The sequence below is a fragment of the Neofelis nebulosa genome, chromosome 18 (assembly GCF_028018385.1).
Source record: "Neofelis nebulosa isolate mNeoNeb1 chromosome 18, mNeoNeb1.pri, whole genome shotgun sequence".
NCBI classification, from domain to species: domain Eukaryota; kingdom Metazoa; phylum Chordata; class Mammalia; order Carnivora; family Felidae; genus Neofelis; species Neofelis nebulosa.
In genome coordinates, this window is record NC_080799.1 from 43,297,812 (window position 1) to 43,317,313 (window position 19,502).

Here is a 19,502-nt window from a genome sequence, read left to right on the forward strand (position 1 = left end):
TGTCCCTTCTCCGGGGTAGGGATGGGCGTTCTTTCCCCCAGACCAGAAGTGGAGTTCTTGTCCTGTCCCAGCCTCCTTCCCCGATGACTTTTAAGTTGGAGGGTGCCTCCCGCTAAGCGGCAGAATGGTCTCGGTCCTTGTTGCTGTGTAGGAGGGGAGAGAAGACATGGCAGGAAGCAATCCGAGAAGAAATGGATCCCAGAAAGGTCGAGGGATCCAGAGAGAATGTCCAGAGATCCCTGCACCCCATCCTGGTCACTCTCGGTGAAAGCTCTGTCCCCATCAGGGCCCCTCAGTGACTTGGAGCTGCTTGTCTCTCTGGGGTGGGGCTGCGCGCCTGAGGAGAGGAGAAAGGGACAGATCCCTAGGTCCCTTCTGGAGGCTTAGGGCAGCGTTGCTCAGGGTGACTGCCCGGACTGATCTGTGAATCTTGGCGCACGCTACCGCGGAGAACTGCGAGCTTAGGGTTCCCTCACGATATGCTTTGCTAACCCCTTTCCTCTGTCTGCAGCACGCTTTTGTTCTATTTCAATCATAAAGTCAAAATGCTGTCCCGTTTCTGATCTCGGATGAAAATAATTTCCGAAACTCCACAGGTGGTTTGCAAATAGAATGGGTGCTGCAAAACACGGCCAGTTAGACCAGTAAAACAAGCTCTAGGTAGCTGGAAATACGTGCATGGCCAGTCCTTTAAGACACAGGGCGGCCCCTAAGATGAAGACAGAGGGAGCTGTTCACACATTTTTAAGCAGACACAGCCACAGAAAGTCACCTTAAAGGAAGTGGTTGCCATCACAGTAAATGACAGAGAGAATCGGGGTAGAAACCCCAAGGTAGAGATTCAGCCCAAACGCAAAGATGTCAATGTCAAGGTGTGCGCTGTAAGTGACGACTCATTCCCCAGCTGCTTTCACCCTGATTACACACTCACCAAGCAGGCTTCTCCCAACCTCGGCTTACTGATTTACTTACCACCTGTTTTTTTTTTGTTTTTTTTGTTTTTTTTTTCCAACGTTTTTTAATTTATTTTTGGGACAGAGAGAGACAGAGCATGAACGGGGGAGGGGCAGAGAGAGAGGGAGACACAGAATCGGAAACAGGCTCCAGCCTCCGAGCCATCAGCCCAGAGCCTGACGCGGGGCTCGAACTCACGGACCGCGAGATCGTGACCTGGCTGAAGTCGGACGCTTAACCGACTGTGCCACCCAGGGGCCCCTTTACCACCTGTTTTAAAACTGAGGAATAATTGGGGCGCCAGATGGTTAAGCGTCCAACTTCGGCTCAGGTCATGATCTCGCGGTTCATGGGTTCAAGCCCCATGTCTGTGTTGACAGCTCGGAGCCTGGAGCTGCTTCGGATTCTGTGTCTCCCTCTGTCTCCGCCCCTCCCCCTGCTCACACTCTGTCTCTCCCTCTCAAAAATATCTAAACGTTCAATTTTTTTTTTTTAAACCTGAGGAATAATTTGTTTCGATGAAATGCATGATTCTAAGTGGACAGTTTGATGAACTTCAACAAATACTTATGCCCACGCAACCAACACCTCACTCAAGATGCAGAGCATTTCCAGAAGGTTCCCTGCCATCTCCGTTTAGTCAATCCACCCTCCCCCTGACTCAGAGGCCACCGTTCTCCCGACTCTGTCGCTGGGATCTATCCTGTCAGTGGGGTCCGAGACCCATCAGTCCGCCCTGCTGCAGGTGTGGGCGAGGCTCCTCTCTCCCTTTCTCTTGCTGAGCACAGTCCCCTGGACGAACATAGCCACCGTGTTTATCTGCGCTCCCGGAGATGTGTGCTGGGGACATTGGGACACAGTTTGGGACTCTTCACAAGACAGCTGCTCAGAGCAGCTTCCCGTCTGGGGACACAGCTTCTGTGGCTGTGACAGGAGGAAGCAGACCCTGTGAGATACGCGGGGACAACGGCCCTCACCTTTGTCCTCCATGACTGAGATGAGAATGAAGGGGCCGATGCTCAGGAAGGTGAGCATGACCAGGAGCTTGACAAAAGCGCTCCCTTCGCTGCGAAAACAGAAGCTGCTCAGATACACCAAGGGGATGCTCGCCCAGCTGTAGAGCATTAGCACCAGGATGATGGCCTGGACGTTTTCCTGGTGTGTGAAGGCTTCTTCCTGGTGGTACAGAAACACCACCTTGGGAAAGAGGGGGAGAGTTCGGGAAAGCCACTGAGAGTCGATTCTAAGGATTAGAGAAAGGGTACGGTGATCCCCACTTAAAAAATAAGGTGTTAGTGGGGTGCCTGGGTGGCTCAGTTGATTAAGGGTCTGACACTTGATTTTGGCTCAGGTCATGATCTCACGGTTTGTGAGTTTGAGCCCCATATCGGGCTTTGTGCTGACAGTGTGGAGCCTGCTTGGGATTGTCTCTCCCTCTCTCTGCCCCTCCCTTGCTCACTCTCTTTCTTTCAAGAAAAAAATATATGTGTGTATGTATAAAATATTAAAAAAATAAGATGTGCGAAGGAAACAACCAGCAAAACTAAAAGCCAAACAACAAAATGGGAAAAGATATTTGCAAACGACATATCAGATAAAGGGTTAGTGTCTAAAACCTATAGAGAACTTATCAAACTCAACACCCAAAAAACAAATAATCCCGTGAAGAAATGGGCGTAAGACATGAATAGACACTTTTCTAAAGAAGACATCCAGATGGCCAACCGGCACATGAAAAAATGTTCCACATCACTCATCATCAGGGAAATACAAATCAAAACCACCATGAGATACCGCCTCACACCTGTCAGAATGGCTCACGTGAACAACTCAGGCAACAACAGATGTTGGCGAGGATGCGGAGAAAGAGGATCTCTTTCGCATTGTTGGAGGGAATGCAAGCTGGTGCAGCCACGCTGGAAAACAGTATGGAGGTTCCTCAAAAATTAAAAACAGAACTACCCTTCGACCCAGCAATGGCACTACTAGGTATTTATGCAAGGGATACAGGTGTGCTGTTTCGAAGGGACACATGCACCCCAATGTTGATAGCAGCACTATCGACAATAGCCAAAGTATGGAAAGAGCCCAAATGTCCATCGATGGATGAATGGATAAAGAACATGTGGTGTATACATACAATGGAGTATTACTCAGCAATCAAAAAGAATGAAATCTTGCCATTTGCAACTACATGGATGGAACTGGAGGGTATTACGCTAAGCGAAATTAGTCAGAGAAAGACAAATATCATAGGACTTCACTCAAATGAGGACTTTAAGAGACAAAACAGATGAACATAGGGGAAGGGAAACAAAAAGAATATAAAAACAGGGAGGGGGACAAAACAGAAGAGACTCGTAAATATGGAGAACAAACGCAGGGTTGCTGGAGGGGGTGTGGGAGGGGGGATGGGCTAAATGGGGAAGGGGCACTAAGGAATCTACTCGTGAAATCATTGTTGCACTATATGCTAAGTAACTTGGATGTAAATTTAAAAAATAAAGAAAAAGAAAAAAAACAAAATGTAAGATGTTAGCAGTACTGCTCAGGTGCTCCCTGTATTTACTCATCAGACAGTGCAGACACTGGCCCTGCCCCTGGAAGTCGGCACCACGAGGTCAGGGGCTCCGTGACAGTTATGAAGCACAGGCCAGGTAAAGGGGGACGTGACCTAACCCACCCAGAGTGCCAGGGGATCGCAAGTTGCACAGTGCAGTCACGATCCACCGGTTGCACCTGTCAGTGCCCTGGTGAACTGTTTCTGGGCTGTGAACACACGTCCCTGAAGCACGACCTCTTAGGAGCTCGTGCCAACAGTTATGGGGATGCGGCAGATTGGAGACCCTAGAGCAGGCCCCTCTGCTGGGACCTTTTATTGAGAGTGAGTGATGAGTCACACCCTGGGTCGGCTGCCAGACTACACTTCTTTGCAGGGTCCCAAAGGCAAGCCCCCTGCCCCCGCTCCCCCCGGGACGTGCGGAGGAGCGTCCCCGAACCACGCGGCCCTCACCAGCAGCAGCAGACTGGGGACCAGGGAAGTGATGAGGTCCCACAGCAGAGCAGAGAGCCAGAAGGTGGCCACATAAACACCACTGACGAACTGGATGTGCTTGGCCTTTGTGGATCTTTCTTTGACCGTCAAGATGGCAAAGGAGCTGGACAGGAAAGCTATTCCGAAAAGCAAGTTGATAACAAGGTAGTGTCCTTTAGGGCTGCTGTGAAAGGACACGAGGGGAGAGGAAGCCGTGTGAGCACAACTGCTCACACCAGCCGTCTTTCACAGTGACGGTTGTAATCCCGGTGAGAAGCGGATGAGAAAGAATAGGCGGCCAAGGGGACGCGGCATGCACGGGAAGGCTTTCCTGGGGCGGGACAGTCACACTCACTGGTACAAGACGTCCTCCGAGGCCTCCAGGGCCGACTTAGGTTGAGGGTGGTTGGACGAGGTGATGGAAGCCGCGGCCCCGGAGAGCAGCTTGAAGAGGAAGTTGTCCACGAGCGCCAGCGCCACGGCAGGGGAGTGGTACACCTGGTTGTTGAACAGCGCCGTCACCGTCGTGTGGTTCCCCTGGTCTTCAAAGGAAGCAGCCATGACGTATTTGAAATCAAAGCTCTCGGGCTCCTCCTCTGCCTTGTCTAGGAGGAGGTCCTCCACCGAGCCTGCAACAGAGCCGGGCGCCCCGGAGCCTCACGCCCTGGACCCCGGCCCCGCGCCCCCTGAGCGCCTCACCACCCGCCCCACCCCCCAGGAAAGCGGGCTCCTCTGGACACAGCCGGCCCCTCTGTCGCACGCCCGGGCCTCCACAAAATGTCCCTTTCACTGACTGAAGCCGTGGGGGGGCGGGGGGAGGAAAAACGTCTAGTCATTTTTTTTCAGGTGACTCTTTGCCTGGACGGTGTGGCCCCAAGAAGCCCCGTGCTTCTCCCAGTCGCTCCCGTCTACGTGGAAGGACACACGCGGTCGCACTGCACCTCCCCTCCCCGAACCACAAAGTGACCCTCACGGCCCACCTGGCCCGCAGCGCCCAGTCTCCATCCAAACTCCACTGGTGCCTTCAAGGTCTGGCCACACCCGAGGACCCACCGTGCCCCGTGCTGACAGGTGCTCCCCCCCCCCCACCCCCGCCCCGGGTTTGGAACTTTCTCCGCTTACCCCCTGCTTGCTGCGGGGTCCACCCCTGCTCACATCTCAGGCTCTTACTCCGCAGCCTGTCTCTCCCCATCCGAGGCCGAGCTGTGTCCCCGTGATCCCACAGCAGGACGGTCCCTACACATTGCAGCTGTGGTCACCCTCTCTAGGACCTCTGGGCAAGGGGCTCACTATGGGCCGGCGGTACCGCTGTTCTTCCCGGTACTCTCGGCACACGGCACCACGGAGATATATGCACACCTAGACCTCTGGGTTCGTGGGTGCTGAAAAGGACCCTCCTTCACAGCAGCAGCAGCAGGAGTAACGCGCGCAGGCAGCACGCTCACTCCGCGGGCCCTGCGTGCACCCCTGGGCGGGAGGGAGGAGGCGAGCTTTATCCTTCTCCCCGTCTTCCCCACCAAGAAACCGAGGCTTGGAGACGTAGGGCGCTGTGATCCCGCCCTTTTGCTCCACTGTGTTCTGCATTTGATCTCTTCATCTAAAAATGTGAACACCTAGGGGCGCCTGGGTGGCGCAGTCTGTTAAGCGTCCGACTTCAGCCAGGTCACGATCTCGCAGTCCGTGAGTTCGAGCCCCGCGTCGGGCTCTGGGCTGATGGCTCGGAGCCTGGAGCCTGTTTCCCATTCTGTGTCTCCCTCTCTCTCTGCCCCTCCCCCGTTCATGCTCTGTCTCTCTCTGTCCCAAAAATAAATAAAAAACGTTGGAAAAAAAAAATTTAAAAAAAAAATGTGAACACCTCAACATTTTATTTCTTTCCAAGAGAACGCGTGCATCTAACTTTTCAAACCAGATAATCCTGCAGGACTCGGGATGAGAAACAGCAGGGCCCTGGCCGGCCCTTCGTTGTCCCCAGTGCCCGCTCGCCCGAGGCGACCAGACTCTCCAGCCGTTTCTCTGGATCCCTGAAGCACATTTACCTCTGGACGTCCCGTCCTGGAAGCGGGGACTTTGTTCCTTACCCCACCCCACACCCTAAGGGCTGCCCTCCTCTCCGCTCTCCTGGAATACATCAGAAAGTTGGTTAAGGCAAGGCACAATCAAGTGCTCTGTTATGGTAGGTCTCCTTTTTCATACAATCTTCCCCTGCCCTCCTGAGTTCATGTCCTCAGTGATCTCTGTATCTGTCACCAAACTCCCTCCATCGAAGTGTAAATCCCCTCTCAGGACACATCAAACAGCAGATAATTGTCCGTTTCAGTTTTGGACGTGCCGCCATCCCCAGAAAGACACAACCTGGCTGCATTTCCAGGCACCCTCTCCCTTTCCTGTCATCTGGCGGCCAAGAGATCTTCTGAGACGTCTGGCTGTTCACCTGACTTCAGGGCGCACCCCCTACCACGGCCCCCAGAGCACGCGCTGCTCTCCCGGGCCTCAGACTTACTCAGGGTCTCCAGAGGGATCTGTTCCTCCGCCACAAGCATGTCTGTGAAATGCTGTGAAAGCCGAGGACCCAGCCTGGAATTGGGAGAAATATAGAACGGAACGACGGTTCGGCCATATGTTCTCAGGGTCAGCTCCAGCGGCACGCTGCCTGTGTTCGTTGCCAAGTTGAAGATGGTGAGGCCGAAGGTGGTGATCAGCAGGGGCACCAGGACCTGTACCGTGAGCATCAGCAGCCAGTTGCGCCAAGAGTACAGGACCCTTTTCAGGAGCATGGCATAGAACTGTTGGCGGATGAGGCTGAACTGTGATAAAAAAAGGTAGGGGGGACGCACCATTAACACGGCCACACAGAGGAGCTAGCCTCCCCCCGGCCACAGTCTCGTATTGGGTCTAATGCTTTGATGATGTTCAAAATTTGCTTTGACCTGATGACTTGATTCACATTTAATGGCAGAAAAGGAAGTCACAGATTGGAAAGCTCTGGAAGAGTAGTAGCCTGAACAGATAGCAGATGTAAGCAGGATACAATTTTTTTTTTCAACCCGCCACATTATCAGAAACTTTAAGTTGGTGAGGATGTGGAATGCCAGTGCTGAGGTCTTCATTTGGCACAACTTTTGTAGAAAACAGATGACCTGGATGAATACAATCTAATTTAATACGCATGTAGTCTTTAGGCTAGAAATTCCACTTTTAGTAACATATCCCGCAGGTAAATACGCAGGACCCGTGCACAGCGTGGCCCTTGTGGCACGGGCAGTCAGTGTAAAGGGCGCAGTCATGTGCACTGAGGTCGAAGACATAAAGTTGGGCCAGGGGTGGGAGGCCCCGGAGGTCAGCGCCATGAGCTCCCGCTCGGCTTCTCGCTGGTGCTGCGGGAGCTGGGGCAGACGGGGCCCTCGAGCCTCAGGGCTGGTGTTCGTTGTGCGTGACTCATCCACCCAGAGCCTTTGTGGGGAGAGGCTTGGTGGTCAGGTTTGAGTCAGGCATTCTTAAGTTTCTGGCCCCAAATACCGACAAAGCCTTGAGACTCTACCAAGCATCTCTGAAATTTCCCGCCTTGGACACGAAGGCCACGTCCACCCAGAGCATTCGTCAAAAGATGCTGCTCTTGGGGCGCCTGGGTGGCGCAGTCGGTTAAGCGTCCGACTTCAGCCAGGTCACGATCTCGCGGTCCGTGAGTTCGAGCCCCGCGTCAGGCTCTGGGCCGATGGCTCGGAGCCTGGAGCCTGTTTCCGATTCTGTGTCTCCCTCTCTCTCTGCCCCTCCCCCGTTCATGCTCTGTCTCTCTCTGTCCCAAAAATAAAAATAAAAAACGTTGAAAAAAAAAATTAAAAAAAAAAAAAAAAAAAAAGATGCTGCTCTCAACTTGTTCAAGGTTGTGCCCTGAGAATTACCTCCTGGGAAGTTTCCAGAAGCAAAGCTTGGCCCAGCGGAGCCCAGATTAACCTCTTGCTGGGGGCTGGAGAGGAGCCTCCTGGACAGGGCAGGCGGCTGGCCTACGTGGCCCTGAGACCCTTTCCAACCCAGAGGCCCCTTTTATACATGATTCAAGATTGTGGAACAGTGCAGTCCATCTCTTCCCTAACCCATGAACACCAGTCTCACTATTTTACAGTCATACCTTGTAGGTGGCAAAATCGAGACCATTTTGTAAGGCGCGTATCAATATCCTTTTTTTTTTTTTTCGATAACAAAAGAACATTACAGGTTATCCATATACTTCATAAGGATGTTTTAAAAAAATCGTGGGGCGCCTGGGTGACTCGGTTGGTTAAGTATCTGACTTTAGTTCAGGTTATGATCTCATAGTTGGTGAGTTTGAGCCCCGTGTCGGGCTCTCTGATCTCAGCACAGAGCCTGCTTCGGATCCTCTGCCCTCACACCCCCCCACTCTGCCTTTCCCTCCACCTCTCCCTCCCTCAAAAATAATAAAATAAAACACTAAAATAGATATGTCTTAAACTCCAGGTGTGATATGTGATCTGTTTCACAGTGAAATATGAAAACGGGAAGATTAAATATGCTTTTTTTGGCTGGTAGATTCAGTGCTTTTATTCTTTCTTCTTTTTGGTAAGAGGAAGGGCCAAGACCTTTTACTGTGTCCTTTTCTGGTACTTTCTTCCACTGAGTTAATCGTGGCCAGGAAACAATAGTGCATTGTCTCTGAACTAGAGCTGAGAGCATGGCCTTGAGGGAACCTGGCCGGGCCTCTTTTGTGCCTAAGATCTACACATTTCTCCTCAAGCCCCTGGCAAAGGGTGGGTGACCTGTACTTCTTGACCAAAGAACAGGATGATTCTAAGAGTTAACCCCAAATCTGCCCCCTGGCATGCATGTGAAATATTTGCTCACCCCAGTGTTGTGATGAATTGGCAGGCCGGAAGGTATGGGGAAGATCCTTGAGTGAATACGTTTGATTCTGTTGACAGGAACCCTGCCGATCAGGTGGTGAGACTGAATGGAGGGAATCTTGAGGGTTTGGATTTCTGTGCCGGAATCTGTCAGCTTGTTCACCCTAAACCAAATGGAAACAGAAACGCAAATTTGCAAAACCACATCTTGCTTCATTTTGTTTGGATTTAAAGAGACAACGTCATGTAAAATTTGAAAGAAAAGAACGAAGTTAGGACAAGAATAATGAGGGCAGGGGCGCCTGGGTGCTCAATTGCTTGAGCCTCCAGCTCTTGATTTCAGCTCAGCTCATGATCCCAGGGTTGTGGGATCGAGCCCTGCATCAGGCTCCACGCTGAGTGTGTGTGGGGCCTGCTTAAGGTACTCTCTCTCTTGGGGCACCTGGGTGGCTCAGTTGGTTGAACGTCTGACTCTTCATTTGGCTCAGGTCATGATCTCACAGTTTTGTGGGTTCGAGCCCTGCATCAAGGCTCTAAGTTGACAGTGTGTAGCCTGCTTGGGATTCTCTCTCTCTCTCTATCTCTCTCTCTCCCCCCTTCCTCCCTCCTTCCTCTGTCCCTCCCCTGCTAGTGCGCGCTCGCTCTCTAAAAAATTAATTAATTAATTAAAGAATATTAAGGAAAAAGGAGCTGCACCCAGATGATATACTGCTAGCAAGCATATTTTGACTAGAAAGTTCTTTTTTTTTAATTTTTAAAAAATATTTATTTATTTTTGAGAGAGAGAGAGAGAGACAGAGTGCAAGCCGGGGAGGGGCAGAGAGAGAGAGAGGGAGACACAGAATCTGAAGCAGGCTCCAGGCTCTGAGCTGTCAGCCCAGAACCCAACGTGGGGCTTGAACTCACGAACGGTGAGATCATGACCAGAGCCGTAGTCGGATGCTTAACCAACTGAGCCCCCCAGGAGCCCACAGAAAGTTCTTAAATAGGTCCCGAGTATATATTGAACTAACTGACCAATGGCTTTTCCAAAGAACTGAGGCAACGTTAGCATGAATAGATTTCATTATTTTCCTATAAAGATGCCATATGCAAATTAAAACAAAAATGAAATGTCCCTTAATATCTACTTTATGAGCAAGACTCATAAACCCAAGTATGACACGTAGCACTGGAGCCTGAGGTCTTATTTTTGTTTGGCACTGAGCTCAGAAAGGATTTTATGTTTTTAAATGGTTACATGCTAGATGGTTATCTAATTACTTACATAATATCCTTGATTATGCCATTAAACCTACAGTAGCCTAAAACGTGTACTCTGGCTTTTCAGGAAGAAGTTTGCCGAACCCCGCCCTAGGCCAAAAGAGGTATTCCTTGCGGGCAGCAAACCGTTCGGAAGCCGAGAAATATATTTTTACTCATAATCTTCAGGTCGGTTATTCTACTCCTGGGAGTGCGTTACAACGAAACAGTGCAGTAAATTGTAGCTCATTTTCCCTGCAATAGAGTTCTGTAAATGGCGGTGTGGCCCAGATTCTCCCCAAACTTAGCAGCTTAAAACAACCGTAAACGTTTGCTGTGTCACACAGTTCTGTGGGCCAGGCGTTCGGAAGTGGCTCGGCAGGGTGGTGCTGTCTCCGGGGCTCTCAGGAGGCTGCAGTCGAGCTCTGGGCCTGGGCTGCAGTGGTCTGAAGGCTGGACTAGGGCGGGAGGCCCCACTCCCAAGACGGTGCCCTCATGTGGCTGGCTTAACAGCTGGCTCTCCCAGTGGAGTTTTATTATTATTATTATTTTTTTTTTTTTATTTTTTTTTTTTTAACGTTTATTCTTGAGAGACAGAGAGACACAGAGCATGAGCAGAGGAGGGGCAGAGAGAGAGAGGGAGACACAGAATCCGAAGGGCTCCGGGCTCCGACGCGGGGCTCAAACTCACGAACTGTGACCTGAGCCAAAGTCAGTCACCTAACCGACTGAGCCACCCAGGTGCCCCTTTACCAGTGGAGTTCTGACAAGAATGTTGGTTTTAATTCACATTAATGATGAGGATAAAAGTGAATAGCAGTGGTGTGTGTCAGAACTTCACTCGTGCATCCCCCAGGCAAGCCACACTGTTGCTGACTTGAATACTACTGTTCTAATGCTGGAAGAATATTTCCCTAAGTTTTTGTGTTCTTAATGAAATGGCTCGGGATAGACACTTTTCAACTTAGTTTGCATTATCAACATTTTCGCCACCACTTTCTTAATCTAGACAATCAACAAAATGTTAAATTAAACCCTAGTGTTTCCTGTTTACCCAGTTCCATGGCGTAAGTTCACGATGATGGTTGATTTCAAATTATCGACACAGCAGGTCCATCATGCGGATTTAAGTAGACGTAAATAACCTTAAGAGCACTGATAATAGTACAATGTAGCCAAACCGTGACGTCTTGTGTATTGCCATTTACAATGTTTTGATTTATAACTTATAGTTTTATAATCTTATAACAGGAAATTTATGTTCAGTCTTCTGTTCCTAGCACTGAGCTCCCAAAACATTTATATGTTCCTACGTGGTGACCTCAGGTAAGGCGTGTTGTGTTGTGTTGTGTTGTGTTGTGTTGTGTTGTGTGAGCAAGGTGACTTTGGAAAGGACCTGAGGATGGGGATTGGTTGCCGAGAGAACCATCCATGGGATTCGAGGGTTGGAACTTTCAGGCCCCCCTCCCAGCCTCCTGGGAAGGGACAGGGGCTGGAAATTGAGTTCAAGTGCCAGCGGCCAATGATTTAATCAATCAATTATACTTGTGTAATGAAGCCTCCACAAAAACCCAAATGGGCAGAGAACCCAAAACGCTTCCGGGTTGGTGTCCCGGGAGGTGCCGGGAGAGCAGTGCCGTCAGAGAGCACGGACGCTTCTCACCGTTGCCCTGTGTATGTGTTCATCTGGCTCCTGTATCATGTTCTGTATAATGAACCGGTAGATGTCGGTGTTTTTGTGAGCTCTGTGAGCCGTTCTAGTGAGTTAATTGAAGAAGCGGTTGTGGGAATGTCCAGTGTATGGCCGGTGGGTCAGAAGCACAGGTGACCACATGAAGTTGTGACTGGGGTCTAGAGTCAGGGAGTGGGGCGTTCTTGCAGGACTGAGCCCTTAAGCTGTGGGTTCTGATGCTGTTCTCCAGAGAGAGCGCATCAGGGTGAAGTTAACTGCTTGGTGGTGTGAAAAAAAATAAAACAAAACTGGGGCGCCTGGGGGGCTCAGTCGGTTAAGTTTCCGACTTCAGCTCAGGTCATGATCTCCGCGTTGTGGGTTCGAGCCCCGCAACGGGCTCTATAGCGACAGCTCAGAGCCTGGAGCCTGCTTCAGATTCTGTGTCTCCTTCTCCCTCTCTCTCTTTCTCTCTGCCCCTCCCTTGCTCGTTCTCTCTCTCTCTCTCTCTGTCTCAAAAATAAATAAATGTTAAACCCTGCCCCACACTTTGGAATTGATATCAGAATTGTACTACAGTTTTTAATTGTGATTTACCGGCTTATGCAATTGAATTTTTAATAAGAGCCGTCTTTAGCTGGTGCACAAAATTCTTGATAATTTAATATTCGGCTCTCATGAGCTGAGCTGAGCTGAGCTGAGCCAGCTCCAGCACACCTCTGGCAGGGGCCTCGATTCCTTGTTGGCTGTTGGCAAAAGCCTCGGTTCCGGGCCACGTGGACTTCTCCCTGAGGCCGTTTGAGTGTCCTCCCAAGACGGTGGCTGGCTTCTCCCAGCCTGAGCGGTCCAAGACGGAGAGATAGAGGTACAGTGTCTCTCGTGAGCTAGCCTCATTACTCACTCGTCAGTTCCGCAAAACCTTGCTGCCTTTATGGGTCAGCCCTATTTACAGCGACCGCACGCCCGGCAGGCCCCGCCTGTGCCGAGACCCCGCCTCTGCTCTCGACCAGACCATTTCTCCTGGACTTTTCTAGGCTTTCTACTTGTCCTTTCGTTAGCTTTCCTACAGATTGGGGGATGTTAGTGAGCATTATCAGGATTTGTGTGTTCTCTCTTCAGGGCTTCAGCTGGTACCCGAGGAAGGTGTGTGGGGAAAGACAGGAGCCACACAGCACTTCGCCACGATATTTTCTTTGGCCCCGTGAAACATTGTGTCAAGGTTGTATTCTGAATTTTTCCTCATTCAGTTTCTGCTAGTCGGATTTTTTGCTGGGGGGGATGTTTAAGAAATAAGACTGTCATTTATTGAGACTGAATTCCAGGAAGGAAGGGAGGGGAGTTTTCTACAGTGGGACGTTGGCGGCCACCACACCACGGTGTCTTCAAACAGATTAAGTACAGACTAAGAGCTGGTCCGAGAGCTTCTGCACCGTGCTGGGCGTCCTCTGACTGGCCCTCCAAACCCCAAATGCTCATGCTCTGTCATGACCTCCCTCAGTCTCCTCCCGGTTTTATTGAAATATAATTGACATTTAACCTTGTGTAAGTTTAAGGTGCACAACGTAATGGCCCAATATATGTATATACGTGAAACCGTCACACAATTAAGCTCAGTTAGCGTCCACCTTACAGACTTAGGGTATTTTTGCTTGTGGTGAGAACTTTTAAGATTTACTCCCTTGCTAACTGTCGGATATACAATAAATACAGTGTTGTTAACCACAGTCACCATACTCTCCTTACTTCTCTTGTAACTGGAAGTTTGTGCCTTGCCTCCCCTTGCCCAGTTCCCTCACCCACCCCCACCCACTGCCCCCGGCCACCACGGATCTCTTCTGTCTCTGTGAGTTTGGTTTCTTTCAGGATTCCACACATGAGTGAGATCATGCGGGATTTGTCTTTCTCTGTCTGGCTTATTTCACTATGCATAATGCCCTCAAGGCCCATTTATGTTGCTTCAGATAGCAGGATTTTCCTTTTTCTTAATGGGTGAATAATATTCTCGTGTGTGTGTGTGTGTGTGTGTATGTGTGTGTGTACACTGTGTAGAAACTTTTTAGTTTGATGTAGTCCTGCTTGTTTAATTTTGCTTTTGTTGCCTGTGCTAATCCCCTCCCCTTCATTGTGAGCTGGACCTAGAGACTCACTTCCAACGAGTGGAGTACAGCAATGTGATAAAACATCACTTCCAAGACGAGGGCAGGAGGGGACTAAGTCTTCCTTCTTGGTCACGGCTTCCCTTTCTCTTTCTCTGATCACTCGCCATGGGGGAATCCGGTTGCCGTATCACAAGGTCACTCGGCAATTCCGGAAGAGGTCCACACGGTGACACACTGAGACCGATAGATGCTGGGGAACCGAGGCCGGCCAACAACCCTAGCAGTGATCTTGGAAGTGGACTCTCCACCTGCTCAGCCTCCAGAGACCACGGGCCTGGCTCACAGCTCGACTCCCACCCAACAGGCCCTGAGCCAGAACTGACTGTCCACCTGCTCCTGGACTCCTGAACCACAGAAAACCGTAAGGTAATGAATGTTGGCTATTTCAAGGCTGCTACACTTTAGGGAAATTTGTTATTTAGCAATAGATAATAAATAAACACAGGCCCCGAACAGTGGGGGGTATAACAGACGTGACACAGGGGAGAGGTAAAAATCATGTGTAATTAGTAGTCCCAGGAGGAGAGGAACGAGAGGGTAGATGAGAAGGAATGTGTTGGAGAGATGTTGGTGGAGAATTTTCCAAAACTGGCAATACCAGCAGACCCCAGGGTAAAAAGTGGTAAAGATCCTAAGCCGGCGAGCCCAAGGACAGACACGTAAAGCCACGTCATTGTAAAAATGCTGGAAACCTAAGACAAAAATCACTACTAAAAGCAGCCAGGAGTAGGGCACCTGGGTGGTTCAGTCGGTGAAGCATCCAGCTTCGGCTCAGGTCATGATCTCGTGGTCTGTGAGTTCGAGCCCTGCGTCAGGCTCTGTGCTGACAGCTCAGAGCCTGGAGCCTGCTTCGGATTCTGTGTCTCCCTATCTCTCTGCTACTCCCCCGCTCATGCTCTGTCTCTCTCTGTCTCTCAAAAATGAATAAACATTTTAAAAAAAGTTTTTTAAATAAAATCATCGGGGCGCCTGGGTGGCTCAGTCAGTTGAGCCTCTGACTTCAGCTCAGGTCATGATCTCACGGTTTATGGGTTGGAGCCCCACTTTGGACTCTGTGCTGACAGCTCAGAGCCTGGAGCCTGCTTCGGATTCTGTGTCTCCCTCTCTCTGCCCCTCCCCTGCTCATGCTCTGTCTCTGTCTCTCTCTCTCTCTCAAAAATAAACATTAAAAAATTTCTTTTTAAGCAGCCAGGGGTAAAGGACAGATTGTGCTCAAAGAATAACAATAATACTGGCAGCTGACATCTCAGTAGACATAATGGAAGTCAGAAGACAATGGAATGGGACACATAGGCAGTGGCCATGGGCTAGAAATGGGAACAGGCACGTTTGTAAGGGAACACAAAAGATCTTTATGGAGCGATATGGTCACACTTCTGTAAATTTATTGGAAGTCATCAAATTTACTATATGAATCATTGAGTAACATGACAGTCTGTAAATCATATGTGTTGAATCTGTTGAAATCTGTTGAAAAGGAAGACATTGCATTGTAGAAGCGTTGGAAAGAGCCCTGCCAACCTAAAATTCTATCTATGGGTCAAATGCCCTTCAAAAATGCAGGCTACCTGTCTATTTTCGAGCAAGCAACAACCCTGAGATTTTTGTCACCAGAAAACCGCCACTGGAGGGAGAAGGTACTGTTCAGGCAGAGAGACCATCCTAGGTGGGAGCTTAAAGGTGAATGAAGGATTAGAGAATGACACAGAGGGTAAATATATGGTAAATTCAAGTGAATACCGATGGCCCAAAACATCATGACATATGATGGGTTTTAAAATATGTACAGGATTGAAATACACAAACCAAATGGTACATAACTCTGGAGGTAGAGTCGGGGTAGTTGAAGGAGCAGTGGGCCTGTGTCGTCTGGAACGTGGTGAGCCTACGTGTTTATGGTAAACTGTAATAGGTTATGAGTGTACGTGGTAATCTTAGGATAACCACTAAGAGAAGGAGAACATAATTTACAAATTTGAAATTAATGGAGGAGAAAATACAAACTAAAAGATACATATATATATGTATATATATATATACATATACATATATATATACATATACATATATATATGGATTAGAGGCTCCTGCTTGGCTCACTCAGTTAAGCGTCTTGACTTGATTTCGGTTAGGGTCATGATCTCACGGTTCGTGGGATCCAGCCCCGTGTCTCACCCTCTCTCTGCCCCTGACCTGCTCACACGCATGCTGCTCTGTCTCTCTCAAAATAAAATAAACATTTAAAAAATATTAAGTGCACCCAAAGTTGGAAAGGAAATAGAAAGTGAGTGTGGACCTGGTAGGCAAACAGAAAACAGCAAGTGATATGGCAGATTTGCAACCCAGTGAACTGGGGTTTTCATCAGTCGTCAAGGCCCCGAGGTTCCAGTTAAAAGATAAAGATGGATGAAGGAGCTGTTTTCTGAAATTTCAGCGATTCGCCGTTGACAAGAAGTGCGCTTAAAATACGGCTACGGGAAGACTGAATGCAAATGGGTGGACAAGAACCTACTCACGACTTTGAACCAAAACAAAGCTAGTATATACAACTAGATGGATGTTCAGTTGTTGGGCTTACCAGCAAAATATGTTAACAATTCTAAATGTGTAGGCACCTGATGCAGTCGCTTAAAAACAAAGCAAAACTGGACAAAATTAAAATCATCGTGTTACCTCTAGGAACCCAGAGAACAGGCAGATAATCATTTTTTTAAAAAGACACAGGAGATTTGTACACCACGATTAACAATCAGACCTAGTCGCCATACACAAAAGACTGCACCCAGCCACTGCAGAATGCGCATTCTTTCAAGAACATAGGAAATTTTACAAAAATGGAAGGTAAGGTGAGCCACAGACTCAAGCATTTTGAAAGAAGGAGGCCATACAGAGTATGTACTCGGGCCACAGTGAAATTAGGTTAGAAATCACATATATTAACAAGACAAGGCAAAATAAAGCAAGAAAACATTTTTAAGTTTATTTATTTTTGAGAGAGGGAGAGAGCGCACACGCATGAGCGGAATGGAGGACAGAGAGCTGCGGGTGGGGGCGAGACAATCCCAAGCAGGCTCCAGGCTCTGAGCTGTCAGCACAGGGCCTGATGCGGGGCTCGAACCCATGAACTGTGAGATCATGACCTGAGTTGAAATCAAGAGTCAGATGCTTAGCCGACTTAGCCCCCGGGTGCCCCTGAATAGGAACAGTGAAAAAAACAAAACTCTCCACGAGTTTGGAAATTAAGAAACACAGTTCTAAATAAACCACAGGTCAGAGTGGAAACCACAATAGAAAATTAAACATATTTCTAACTGGATAGGGAAGAACAGATTACATATCAAACAACTGTGCGACACAGGCACGTGAAGCTCAAAGGGAAATTTATATCTCAGATCCCTAGTTGAATATATGTATGGCTGAAAATAAACTATATAAAAACTATCTTACAAGGAAGCACTTCTGCCTAACCAGTCGAGGACGTCCCCCGTCTCTGCTTGGACTCAGTGTTATGCTGAGGCCCCTCGCAGTGAGATAAGCAAGCAAAAGGCATGAAGCCTGGAAAATACGAAGTAAAACTGTCTTTAAATGACATGATGGTTATATCCAAAATACTAAGGAAGTCAACCCAAAATTGTTTGAACTACTGAGTTAAGCAATATTTCTAGATATCAATAACTTAAAAAATGATTTCTAGATCTGCAGCAAGTGATTGGAAATGAAATTGAGAGATCCATTTCCATCCCTTTGAAAAAAATTAAAATACTTAGGAATAAGTTTAATAAAAGATAGGCAGAGCTTCTGGAAAATGCAAGAGATGGCTGATAAAAATTATAGACGACCTCCCAGATAAAGGAGGCTGTGTAGAGTACCTGTGGATTGGAACGGTGCATGTTTCAGATGTCCATTGTCCCCAAATTGATATATACATTCAACCTAGTACCAGTCATATTCCCAGCAGGTTAAAAAAAAAGGACTCTATGTTTTAGATGGTTTTAGGTTTGCAGGAAAACTGAGCAGAAAGCACAGAGTTCCCATATGCTTCTTCTCTCCCCTGCTGCCGACTTTTCTGTACTGTTCACACCTTGCATTAGCGTGGTGTTTCTGCTGTAACCGATGAGCCAGCTTTCCAACAAGTTCTTTTTTTTTTTTAAATAGAAACTGACAAGTTTATTTTTAAATTTACATGTTAACCCAAACGACCTATAATGGCCAAAACCATCTTCAAAAAACAGAACCGGAGAACTATCTACTACCTAACTTCAAGATGTCCTTTGTAAAGCTGCGGTAATCTCGACCGCGTGGGTCTGGCGTGGGGCAGAAGAGGGGGGCATAGAAATGGACATACGCAGTCAATTGATTTTTGGTGAAGGCATCCAAACAATTCGGCCTGGAAGGAAGTCTCTTCGCCAAGTGGTTCCGTCACGACTGGGTACTCACGTGCAAGAAAATAAACCTTGGGGCGCCTGGGTGGCTCAGTTGGTTAAGCGTCAAACTTCAGCTCGGGTCATGATCTCACAGTTCCTGAGTTCGAGCCCTGAGTCGGGCTCTGTGCTGACAGCATGCAGCCTGCTTGGGATTCTATCTCTCCTTCTGTCTCTGCCCCTCGCCCCCTCCCCCAAATAAATAAATGAACTGAAAAAAGAAAATGAACCTCAGCCTCTTGTCACACTGCACAGAAAAGTTAACACCGGGGGGCCACAGATCTAATGCAGAAGCTAAAATGGTAATGTTCCTAGAGGAGAGAGTAGCAGCATGACTCTGACCTACGGGTGGGCTCCAAAAACAGGAACAGGCAAGCCGCGGGCTGGGAAGAAAACGTACCCGACAGAGGACCTCTATCCAGAGCACACGAGAAGTCCAGGAACTCCGGAAGAAAACTGAGCCAGAGGCTTGGTGTTTACGCACCTTTCAGTACGTTTGTCATGCTTCAGTAAAAACGTAATTATTTAAGAGAACCCAGAGGAAGTGTCAAGCTGAGGATGGAAAACAGCTGAAGAGGGAAGAGCGACCTGGGTGATAAGTCGGAGGGTCTGAGCCAGCACGCGGCTCCGGGAGACCAGAGGGCCAGAGAGGGGGGAAAGAAGGGCAGACTCACCCAGCACACAGAATGAGAGGATCCCGCCTGTCCTATGGTGAGAGAAGAAACACCTGTCCTACGGTGAGGAGCAAGGCACCATGGGAGCGGGCGGTGGCCTCATACGTGGGAAGTCGTGAAACACGTTCCATCCGTGGCCAGAAGTCCATCAGATGTCAAGCGGGATAGTTAAACGGAAAACCGTACGGAGATACACTGTGGTTAAGTTGCATAACATCAGAAGCAGAGCGGCCCGATTTCCTTCAAAGGAACAAGGGTTAGACCCACAGCTCATATTCAGCCACAGGAGTAGAGTCTGCGAAATAGTATTTTCAGCACCGATGGAAGATTACTTTCAATCTGGTGAAAATATCCTTCAAAACGTAGAGAACTAAAATCATTTCCAGGGCCCCCAGGAAGCCCCACACAAGTGTGTTTGGCACCCGCATAAAAGCACTAAAAGGGTGCTGTAAAGACTGTACTGTGGGCAGGACAGTTACCCGAGAAGAGGAAA

General features: G+C 48.8%; 1 protein-coding gene across 1 annotated transcript in view; it reads right to left on the reverse strand.

The window, feature by feature from the left end:
- Window positions 1–19,502, reverse strand: part of LOC131500964 (ATP-binding cassette sub-family A member 17-like) — a 77,140-nt gene that overhangs the window by 16,863 nt on the left and 40,775 nt on the right. Inside the window, 5 exon segments of the mRNA XM_058710568.1 lie at window positions 1,932–2,151; window positions 3,968–4,172; window positions 4,344–4,617; window positions 6,489–6,792; window positions 8,846–9,008. Of these exon segments, the coding sequence (XP_058566551.1) occupies window positions 1,932–2,151; window positions 3,968–4,172; window positions 4,344–4,617; window positions 6,489–6,792; window positions 8,846–9,008 (1,166 nt within the window).